Raw genomic sequence first — 12,162 nt, forward strand, 5'->3', positions numbered from 1 at the left:
TATCGGGTACAATTCAATATAACAAAAAAACAATACCAATCAATATAATAAAAATCCTAAATTACTTGGAAAAAAATCAACAATTCAACATTTATAGGGAATTTGAAATAATCAACATTTTGGTTCAACTTGGCAGCCTCTGCCTTTGAATTAAAAAAAAAAAAAATTTGGTTCAACTAATTTTCGCTATTTGGGATCAGCGCCTATTTGGACTCTGCTAATTTGTTTCGCTCAGAGTTTATATGGGCTACGTTCCGTCTATTAGAATTCCAGAATGGACTACAGGGGGGCAATTTGAATTCTAGGGAGGGGTAAAGGTCCGAAAAACAGAATTTTAGCACTATTTTTGAAAATCCAGCGGGAGGCAGCTGACCCCCTGTGCTACAGTGGATCCGCCGCTGATTATGAACGTTTTCATCATAGGTTGTACAAATGAACCATACATGCTTATAACAAAAAATATTATTATTTCATAGAAACAGCTTGGTATTTAAATATTATCATTGTAATGATTCTGTCACTTGTATTACCGATTCAGATCTTCTGCCGCGCTGCACCATGCAGCACAAGAGTCACACTGTGCGGACGACCTCAAGATTAGTACGCCTTCTACAAGATTTCGTAAGAGTTCCTTGTAACTTACAAGCCATCAACAGCGCGTAATTAGTGCTTCAAATAATGAGAATTCCAACCGGGTTCAGATCTAATACTACTAAACCCTACCCGATATCAGTCGCACTGGTCTGATTGGTCAATCCACTGACATTATCTTCTCCATCTCAACAGAAAACCCATCTAACCCGCTACTACTGCTCTCTCTTTCTCTCTTATCTCTCTTCCTTCCTCTCAACAATGGCTGGAGCTGTCGCCATGAGATCCCTTTTTGCTCCTCCGAACGTGGGGCCCACCTCCTCCAGTGGTATCCACATCCCGAGAAGAGTAAGGAGGTGTGTTGTGAAAACCAGAGCTGCCGTCGCGGTTGAGCAGGAGACTCAGGCCAAGGTCGCTCTCGTCAGAATTGGCACTAGAGGAAGGTTTGAGCTTCGCTTTGTCGAATTCAATTTTGCTATTCTTTTGTAGCTTGTTGGTGAGTAATATTGCTTAATTTTGATTAAGCTTTCTCTAGTTAATTGCTTGGCCAGTGAATTTGGACAAAAATCAGACATATTTGTCATTGCAATGCACTTGTTGCGACTACCTTTATTTCTGGACAGTTGTCAGTTCCGCTTTAAATTGACGAAATCTCTCGTTTAAATTTTTTTTTTTTCTGGAAAAACGAAATTTTGAAATTTTGCATGATGGAGAAATGGTAATACTCCAGCGTTTTAGTTTGTTTATCCTTCTAGGTATGTTTATTAAGGAAATCATCAGCTATTTGAATGTAACTCAGACAAAGCTGGATCCAAATTTAAGTCAACTCAGACCAAATTGGATTGAATTTCATAACTAATGATCACACTAGACCATTTATATAACTTTGGCTTCATCGGCCCTAATTCTAATTTTATTGACCTAAATTTTAACTTAATTGACCTGACCTGTCTTTCTAATTTAAGCTCTAATTTTTTTTTTTTTTTTTTGCTCTATATTCTAGTCAGTTTGGACATGATAACCTGTAGAACTTCCTCAAGACTAAATGTGATACAATCCCATAATTCACACTTGATAGTTCATACTTTTGTACCAAGTATAGAATCAACATTTTAAAATAAAATACACTGCATTGCATATTGGTGTTCCCTTCATAGTATTTACACAATTTGCACATCTTATCTCCTCAGCTTATTCTTTAGCAAGACCTTTCATGATTTTATAATTTTACTGTACGTCTCTTTTATGTATTTTGAATTTAATGTTTTCGTTTGTTGGCGTAGGACAGCCCACTAGCCCTTGCACAAGCGTACGAAACACGTGAAAAGCTCAAAGCAGCACACTCTGAATTAGCCGAAGAAGGTGCGATTGAGATAATTATTATCAAAACCACTGGTGACAAAATTCTGAACCAACCCCTGGCTGACATTGGTGGCAAGGGGCTCTTTACAAAGGAGATCGATGAGGCATTGTTGGAGAGCAGAATCGACATTGCGGTATGATAACATACTCAATTTCTCCAATAGTTTGCATTGATAGAAAAGGCACAAAGGCTATTCCTGATTGTTTGATTTATCTTGCTATTTGCATATGACAGCTGGTATTTCTTTTATTGACTGCTAGATCTGTCATCTTTTGTGTATTTATAAATGAAACCCAGCCGCCAGGCAAAAGACAAATGCTGATTTGCCCCCTGACTGAGTCAAAATTATTGATAAGAAGTTTCATCATTATTTGGAATTTAATATCATACATTTTCTTTGCTTGATTTTACTTTGATTCGTATTAGGAAGTTTAGTAGAGTTCAGGGCAAAGATGTTGTAAGTGGTTGTGTTGATCAAGGGCAAAATTAGTATTTGTGCAAATATGATAAAATATTGTTGTTGTCTGCAAAAAGCACAAAATATTTTTGGGTTATTACATATCCCGTATGCAGCAGCAAGTGACTAACACTTTTTTGGTTGTTATATATCATACAAAAAATGTAAAACAAGGTTAAGTTAAACAAAATGCTGCTTAATTCCTTAATATCAGATGCTTGTCTTTAATTTAGTTCAATTTGGGTTTGATTGATAAAGGGCTGATTAAATTGGTGCAAAATAGTCAAATTTTAACAAAACAGACATTTGATGTCACTGTTTGCATTGTTTGCAAGTACCAAAGAAGCATTGGGTTTTAGTTGAAATTTGTTGCTACAAATTATATTATGTTCTCAGCGCTGCACCTCACATGAAGAGGCACTTTTGTACATGCCTGATGCCAAGTGGCTAAATGAGCTTCACTAAAAGATTAAGCTGACAGAAACCTATTTTTTATATTTATAGGTCCATTCAATGAAGGATGTGCCAACATACATACCAGAAGGGACAATTTTGCCATGCAACCTCCCAAGAGAAGATGTGAGAGATGCTTTTATCAGTTTGAGTGCAAAATCTCTTGCTGAGTTGCCAGCTGGGAGTCTTGTCGGCAGTGCTTCTCTCAGACGACAATCTCAAATCCTTCTCAGATATCCTTCTCTGAAGGTGAGTGCCTTCGATTTGTTGCTTGTGTATAGTTGTTCTCCGTGTTTGAGATGTCTTTTGGGGATCTTGATTTTGTATGGTAGTGTTCAGTCTAGTACATGCATATTGCCATGCAGGTTACTTGTATCTAATCTAGGTCTTTATTACTGTAACGGTAGGAGCTTCATTTCCATATGTACTAGTCAAGCTTTGTACCAGTATGATACTGGCTTTTGCGAAAGCATCTTTTGTTGGTTTTTGTTTTCAATATTTTCCTCTATTTGTTCTTTAGTTTGGTATACTGTCAAGGTGTATTAATTCTTTTGAACCAGTATCATGATTACATTGTTTGTTTCTTTTTTCTTCCTTTCTCAGTTTGTAATATTTGGGGGTGTCAATTGGTCGGGTTGTCGAGTTTGGGTCGGTCACAAATATTATTATACCCAGCCTGACCCAACACATGTTAGGAAATGGTCGACCCGTTCCTGAAATAGATGGATCTGCAGCAACCCGACCCGACCTGTTACAGTGGAACGAATGACTTAAATACAATATATGTTGCTGTGCTTAGATGGTCTGTCTATTGGTTCTCTCAACAGATCACTCAAGTTCAAGTCCCACATTTTAAAGAAGTTTTATTTTCTGCAATTTCCACACCTCCATACAGGTCCAGTTAATGCAGCCAGCCTCTGAATCTCCCAAAAAGAAAGAAAAATAATAAACAGGTTGGTTTGTGTCAGGTTGAGCAAGGGGTTTACTGTTGGGTGGGGTCATGCACTGACACTGCTAGTTTGTTTGTTTATAGTGTGGGTTTGGGTCTATCTAAATTACTGTTAATTAGTCACAGGAATTGTTAGCATGTTTTCTTTAAGCTTGTTCAATATGCTTTCTGAATCTTTGTATTCCTCTTATGTTGTGATAAATTTTACTTTTCTCCGACACTATAGGTAGTGAATTTCCGAGGAAACGTTCAGACAAGGCTAAAGAAACTCGGTGAAGGGGAAGTTCAGGCCACTTTGTTGGCATTAGCAGGGTTAAAGAGGTTGAACATGACTGATACTGTCACAGCCATATTGCCTATCGAAGAAATGCTTCCAGCAATTGCACAAGGTGCAATTGGTATAGCTTGCAGAAGCAATGATGATAAAATGGTATGTTTCAATATGTATTTTTACTTCTAGCTTTGTTCTGCTGTCATATTAATTGAGACAATATTGAGTTCAGTTGTTATTTGCACATGTTTGAGCTAATTTGGGACTCATTTCAGGGCATCATTAGAAACTACAAATTTGTCAAGTAGATGATATAATAGGATTCCAGTGACAAGGTTCTATGTCATTGCTTAATATTGGTTTTGTCAGGTTTGACAATGTTGGATTCTACTGTGTTCAACATTGTGCATAACTAATTCTATTTGAGACTAAATGTGGTTTGATATGCCTAAATTGAGGCTGGGTTTGTATTATTTAGGTCTATATGAGGAAACATAAGGTTTGTTTGAGGTCAACTCAGGCCTTTAATTGTGGTAAGTAATGCCTCTTTAGGTATGAGGAACACTTGGTTTTCATTGTAAATCATTAAAATCAAAGGGTAATTTGCCTATATAATTAGCATTTTAGATATTCTTCTTTTTTGTAAGCTACTTCAGACAGTTCCAAGCTTTTGTGTGCTATAATTGATTCTTTAATTTAACCAGGCTCTCGTAACTTCATCAGGCATTAATCACGCTAGACACTCATCTTCCAAAATTTTAGTTTTTTCATTTCTTAACTAAGGCTTAAGCATCCATCCACTTAAAAAAGTAGTGTAGTTAGGCACACAAAACTAGTACTTCACCATATCATACCATTCTACATATAGTAAGAAACTCTATATACTTCGCTTCTTTATTAGAAACTCAAAATACATGCATTAACAGGCCAACTATCTATCACTACTAAATCACGAGGAGACAAGGTTAGCAGTTTCTTGTGAAAGGGCATTTCTCGAGACACTAGATGGATCTTGTCGAACTCCAATTGCTGGATATGCTTCCCGAGACAGTGATGGAAATTGCTTGTTTAGAGGCTTGGTTGCTTCACCTGATGGGACTCGAGGTAACTATACTTTTTATGGGTGAGAACTGTCATATGGGTACCCGCCTCTATGTTGATAGCCATAGGTATTGTAACTTGGCCTCACAGCCACAAGTGCATGATATGACAAAATAGTGCGTACATTCTGTATCGTTTATTTGTTCTTGTTAGTAATGGTAGACCTAATTGTTCCTGATTTTTGAGAAAATTGATTCCATTTTTCTCTTTTAACTTTTTATAGTGTTAGAGACTTCAAGACAAGGGGCTTATGCTTTTGATGAGATGGTAGAAATGGGAAAAGATGCTGGGAAAGAGTTGCTCTCTAGAGCAGGACCTGATTTCTTTAATTGGTAGAATATTTGAGTTTCCCAGTGATAGAGAGGAAGGGCGACAGTAAAACTTTTGTTAGGCATTATTTTTACTATTCTTTTTGTGATTTATTTCCTTTTAATCTTCCAGCAGTTTTGTAGCAGTTTGGATGATTTCTTAAGTTAAGTGCTACAAATTAAATGTATAATTTATTCCTGGTTTGATGATTTATATTCTGAAATTGGACATGACAAGCTAAGCACTCTTTATTTTTATTGCTTTAATGTTCATAATTATATGCCTCAAGTGAGCTTTGTTTCATAGACAAGTTCTAGGTGGAAAATATTTGTGATCTTGTTAATTGGTTCTTTTCTAAAATCCACTTGCTGCTGGAGTAACCCTCATAATTGCTTTGCTTCATGGACCGAGAAGTGCATGCAAGTTCAGATTTCTTCGACGACTTACCCGTGTTTTTGGTTATTCCCTTCTGCTTTGCGTGCCCAGAAGTTGTCACAGTGAGTTTCGCTTCCATATCTTTGCTCAGACTGTTTCCAGTAACCAGTTCCACTGTTATAGATGAAGAAAGCAGTATTTACTATTTACTAGCTAGAACTAGGAAAGAATAAAGGAACTAGAGCAACAGAAATTAAGAGTGGGGCTACGGTACTTTACAAAGTGTGGAACGGTCCGTGCTATTGGTCAATATCTCCGTTTACAAAGTTCAAATAAAATGTACTATTTTTGCAGCTAACAGTCTCCCAACTCCAGTCCCCCAAAAATCTGCGGACTAATTCTGTAAACATCAATACCAAATCCTGTAAACATCAATACTAAATTCTGTAAACTAATTCAACAAATCCTGTCAACATAAAACTTTCAATTATGTGTGGTCCCCAATAACTTCCACTTTAACCACCACTTTAACTACTTTGACTGGGACCACTTCTAGACCTTTGACTAGGACCACATTTAGAAGATCTCTAACAGTTTTTCAAAACTAAAAACTAACTATGACTACATTAAAACTTTGTAAACAGAAATATGTAAAAAATATTCGAGTTTTTTTTTTCAAAACTTTATTTTCGAAATTTTTATTCAAAAAATTTTTATTCAAAAAAATTTTTCATAATTTTTTTTCAAAACTTTTTTCAAAATTCTTTTTTTTAATTTTTCTTCAAAATTTTTTTGTCTCCTTCTAGATACTACTTTTAATTATTTTGAATTCTGTAAACCTTACTACATAACTCTGTAAATAGTTTCGTTTAATCCTATAAACCGGTAAAAAAAAATTCAATTTTTAAATTTTTTTCAATATTTTATTTTTTAAAAATGTAAAAAAGAATTCAAATTTTTTTTCTACTAATTCTGTAAACATCAATACTAAATCCTGTAAACTAGTTCAACTAATTCTGTAAACATCAATACTAAATCATGTAAACTAATTCAACAAATCCTGTAAACATCAATACTTTCAATTCTGTAAACATCAATACTAAATCATGTAAACAACAATACTAAATCCTGTAAACTAATTCAACTAATTCTGTAAACATCAATACTAAATCCTGTAAACATCAATACTATAAATCGGTAAACCAAATTCAAATTTTAATTTTATTTTAAAGTTTTTTTTAAATTTGCATCTGGATGCTTCTTTCAATTGTTTTGAATTCTGTAAACCTGACCACATAACTCTATAGACAATTTCATTGAATACTATAAATCGGTAAACAAAATTCAAATTTTAATATTTTCAAACTTTTATTTTTTTTAAATTTGCATCTAGATGCTACATCGAATTGTTTTAAATTCTATAAACCTTATCACATAACTCTGTAGACAGTTTCGTTGAATACTGTAAATCGGTAAAAAAAAAATTTATTTTATTTTTTTTTTCAAAATTTTAGTTTTGTTAAATTCTGCATCTATATACTTCTTTCAATTATTTTGAATTCTGTTAATTATATCACATAACTCTGTAAACTTAAGTGTTGAATTATGTAAACCTAAATTGAAATTTATAAAAAATTTCTTTTTTGATGTGCTGTATCCAAAAACTAAAATTGTATGTTTTAAATTTTGTAAATCTTACTGTAAAACTTTGTAAACTAAAATTCTAACATAACACTACTTATAATTATTAAACCTAAGCAATGAATTCTGTAAATTTAAGATGATCTTCTAGTGTTTAAAATCTTAAATAACATGTCAAGAATTCTGTAAACTTAAATAAAAAATTATGTAAATCTGATGTATGAATTCTATAAACTTAGGTCAATCTAGTCTTTACTAGAGTGAAATCATGTTCCTACTCTAAACCAAAAAAACATAACAAAATGAAGTATAAATTCTTACCAATATTCCTATACAACATAAATTTGAACTAAATCATGTCATTGTTGCAGTAAGGTATATTAAATATTTTAATGCAAATAGCACCAACTAACAAATTCGCATGAATTAATGTACATGCAATAAGACAGACCCAACTTAATTTGTCAACGCATAATTTCCAAATAGAGTAACTAATACATCTAATATATATCAATACACCTATATATCTCTCGTGCCCAAAAAAACCCACTTCTTATCATTTTCTCAAATAAAAACCATGAGACAGGCTCAAATGCTGCAGATTCTACCTCTTCTCTTAATTTACTTTCTTGTCCATTCACTTTCTACATCTCCTGACATCTGGCTTGAACTTGCGCGTGCCGATTCCTTCTCAGGCTATGGCAAGTTTGAACAGCTCCAACGAGCAACGGTTTACACCGGCAATAGAGCTGAACATGAAAAAATAAGTTGAATAAGAACTATGAAAAGAGTTGAATAAGAAAAAAAAAAAAAACATACTTCAAGGTATATTAAAAATCATATATTCCCAACAAAAATAAATTTGCCCCCGTCTAATAAAATTTGTCTCTGTCTTGTTCATTCATTAAAATTTTCCGATCGACCTTTTGAACTTTGAAAACAAATATATAAAGTCATAGTACAGATCAATCCGTGCTATGCATAGCACCATAGCCTTACTCAAAGTAGTTTATAAAGAAATTAGGTATGATCACCTACACCAATTATCGGGTACATATATGTTTTGTCTTTACGAACTTGTAAAGAACTCTCAACCAATCGGCAGTGTACCAGGAAGAACTGACTCTTCTGGTGGAATCTAGGATTCTACTTGAGCTAAATTTTTGTTCCAGAAATTTTTCTGATTGTTACTTTGTTGGATATCAAAGGTAACGACTCATATAAAAAGTTGAATGCTTTTAATCAATCACGTGGTTATGTAAACAATTGTACATTTTTCATATTATAATGAATACTGTAAGCTGCTCAATTTTCTCATTCTATTTTTTTTTTCAATTTTTTTTCATCACATGAGCATATATTAAAATTTTGGATTTTGTGGTCCACCTGGTACTTTGGGAATAATACAGATTGTTACGGGCTGTACTGGCATTAATACTTGTCAACAACAAAGAGCTGACATCAAAATTTTGTTGTATAAAAGCATCACCCAAAAATTTAAATTAGATAATTGAACTAACAATTATGGCCACTGGGGGTAGTAAAGTGATGTGATTTTACAAAGACTATGAACTAGATCTTAAGACCTGATGTTTCCTAAAACAAGATGCTAAGATCTCGTGATGCTGATGAGGCCTAATTCGTGCACCTCAACTTCCAGGCTTTTTCACCTCTCATGTAGTATATTTTTAGCCGTCCAAAAAGCATAACAACTATGAGTATAACTTTCCCTGAAGTGCTCCATCTCGTCCCGCAAAACTGGTCCATGAATCCTGACAGGTGCCGTCTGTTGTCAGCCATCTGCTACAACTGTAGCCCAGGAGTACCCCACATTCCCATATGCACTACACAATGTTAAAGCTTATATAGTATTAGATCATATTTCAAAAGAAATCACTACTGAAATTATGAAGAAATAACATTTTTTCAATTTTTTTCATCATATGAGTACCAGTACGGTTGCATGAACCCATCTCCAACTCAAGACTTGCACCTCAAGCTTTGGCTTCAACCTAAAACCATTTTCAATCTATATCAGATCCAATTTTAGAATTATGTTGATATAAAAGTATAAAATTTAAATCATAGAGTTACTCTCCATGAATCCTATAAACCTAATTAAAGAATCATGTACACTAATAGTTTTGTTCCTGTCAAATATAAATCTCATCTCAAACACAGAAAGACTTAAAGACTTGAAAGTCTAAATTTATTCTACCGATTGGACTTTGAAAGACTTAAAAGTCTTTCAAGTCTTTCAGTGTTTGAGATGAGGTTTATATTTTACAGGATCGAAACTATCAGTGTACAGGATTCTTTAATTAGGTTTATAGGATTCACACATCAGACGATGAAGGTGAGGGACTCGCATCGAATGAATCCCAAGTAAAGAGGGAAATCAATGAAATAGCTCGAGAGACCAAATGTCAAATGCCATGTGAAAAGAACAAACCTTTTCAGCTTTAGAAGTGTTGGCAGTCAACAACTTACATCAATCGAGCCAGCCAAGCTACAATAATCAACATATTTAAAAATGACATGCAAGGTTTAACAAAAACCAAGGTATAAGTATGTTAGTTATTCTAATTGAAAAGAAGTCAATGATCGGAAAATATCAAGACATCAACAAAAAGAAAGATGCATGTGTAAATGAAGGACTCAGTTGGGGCAAAAGACAACCATTGACAACTTATTTCATCAATTTCCAGTTCATGAGGGGTAGTTTCGACCATCCTGACATTCTATTTTGTTATTTTTACCCAGACCAGCTTACTGATCCAAATTTGATGTTCTTGGCTGGGCGGAGGAGAAGAGGCGCTGGATGGAGAGAGCAAGGCGTGATTGGAAACGACAACGGAGGGGAGAAAGGCAGCATCCTCTCGTTTCACTGGCGATGAAATCGTCTTTAGCCGTTCGATCTCCGATGAAATTGTAAGGCTTCACTAGTGAGACGAGATCGACGGCCGTCGGAGCTTCAAAGACTTGTCGGAGTGGTGGCCGTCGGAGGCAAGGCCGTGGGAGGGGAGGTCGGGTCGGATCTCTCTGATCAGAAATTTTGAAGAGAGGGCAAAGAGAACGGGAAATAGATCAGAGAGATCGAATTTAAGATAAAAGTAATTTGGAGTTTGGAGTTGGACCGTTAAAAATTAGTTAAAATCTTATCCAAAACAAGTTCGGGGATTATCGGGGGATTTGATCTGGCGGCACGTTACCTTTTCTCTTTTTATAGATAAGTAAAAAATCACCTAATCTAAAAATTTTGAACTGTATATGTAGTGATTTCTATCTATTAAAAAAACAGTAATTAAATTCTAAATATATAAAATTTGGTCTCTCTGTTTATTTTCATATTGAAATCATGTTGAGTGGTTTGGATCGACCGTTTGAACTTTAAAAACGGAAATATAAATTTATAGTACGGACTGATCCGCACTTTGCAAAATATCATTGCTTCATTCTAAATTTTTTTTTTTTTAACATTTCTACATTTAAAATTGTACCCTTACAATATTTTGTTTAGATATAGTAAACAACAAAGAGGACAAATAAAATGTAAAATGTTAGGAGCCAACATCCGCCATAGTTATTTAAGATTTCAGAACACTTGACAAAGACACTAAATCCCAATTGGTTGTTGTAGACTTGTAGTTGCACCCAAATAGTGCCATCTGAGAAGCCAGTGAAAAGGGTGTTTCCATCTACACTCCAGTTCAAACTTGCGCAATACATCTCGTTCTTGCCAGGAGACTGGTCAGGCTTGAGGTCCTGCACAATAGACTTGCTCTCCATGCAGGTCCCAAATCCTGACACTATTCTCGGTCGCTACACACAGCCAGCACCTGTTGGGGCTGAAACAAAGAGAATGAATAATGGCACCGGCATCAAAGGAGTAGAGATGCTTGCCCTCTGCAAGGTCCCACAGAATAGTGACACCGTCCTTGCCACCGCTGGCACAGACCGAACCATCAGGACTGACAGCAACAGAATTGACATAACCTGTGTGGCCTGTCAGGTTGTAGCGAAGCTTGCAGTTGGACAAATTCCACACCTTGACAGTGCGATCCCACGAACCAGAGACAAACACTGTCTCTTGTCCAATGGCAGTGGGGGAGAAGCGCACACAGCTCACGCAATCGTTGTGAGCATCCGCATGCATGATGGTGTACTTGCACTCGCCGAGGGTGTTCCAGAGCTTAATTGTGCAGTCTCTAGAGGCTGAGACAATATAACGATTGTCAAAGGATATTGCTACTGAAAGCACCTCCTTGAGGTGGCCCACAAAAATCCGTTTGAGGACCCCCCCCCCCCCCCCAGTCGACAGGTTCCACAGCCTCAACGCACCATCCCTGGCACATGACAGTGCAAACTTCGAATCTGATGAAAGCACGACATCCTGGACAAAATATCCGTGGCCAATGAGGCGACGGAAATGCCTTCCGACTGCCTTCGAGTAGCTCTCTCTCTCTCCGACCAATCCATTGGCTGACAAGGCAAGAGTGTCGAGTTTCCAAACGATCACGGACTTGTCACCCGACGAGGAGACGATCCTCGCTTGTCCGTTATTCTGCACGGCGATCGCCGTCACCATGTTGGAGTGGCGGCGTAGCGTGCCCCGCAAGATAAGGGTTTACGCCATTGTACGTAGTCTGAGA

General features: G+C 35.8%; 1 protein-coding gene and 1 pseudogene across 1 annotated transcript; one reads left to right on the top strand and one right to left on the bottom strand.

Annotated features, from left to right (window-relative positions):
* Positions 1-736: 736 nt before the first annotated feature.
* Positions 737-5,727, top strand: HEMC (hydroxymethylbilane synthase). The gene is made up of 6 exons (XM_078310606.1): positions 737-1,034; positions 1,880-2,087; positions 2,916-3,113; positions 4,040-4,243; positions 5,011-5,188; positions 5,409-5,727. Exons 1-6 carry the CDS (start codon positions 853-855, stop codon positions 5,519-5,521), a joined length of 1,083 nt encoding a protein of 360 aa, XP_078166732.1. The 5' UTR covers positions 737-852; the 3' UTR covers positions 5,522-5,727.
* A 3,495-nt stretch (positions 5,728-9,222) lies between these two features.
* On the bottom strand, positions 9,223-12,162 carry LOC144561953 (small ribosomal subunit protein RACK1y-like; annotated as a pseudogene).

The sequence above is a fragment of the Carex rostrata genome, chromosome 11 (assembly GCF_964058835.1).
Source record: "Carex rostrata chromosome 11, lpCarRost1.2, whole genome shotgun sequence".
Classification (NCBI taxonomy): domain Eukaryota; kingdom Viridiplantae; phylum Streptophyta; class Magnoliopsida; order Poales; family Cyperaceae; genus Carex; species Carex rostrata.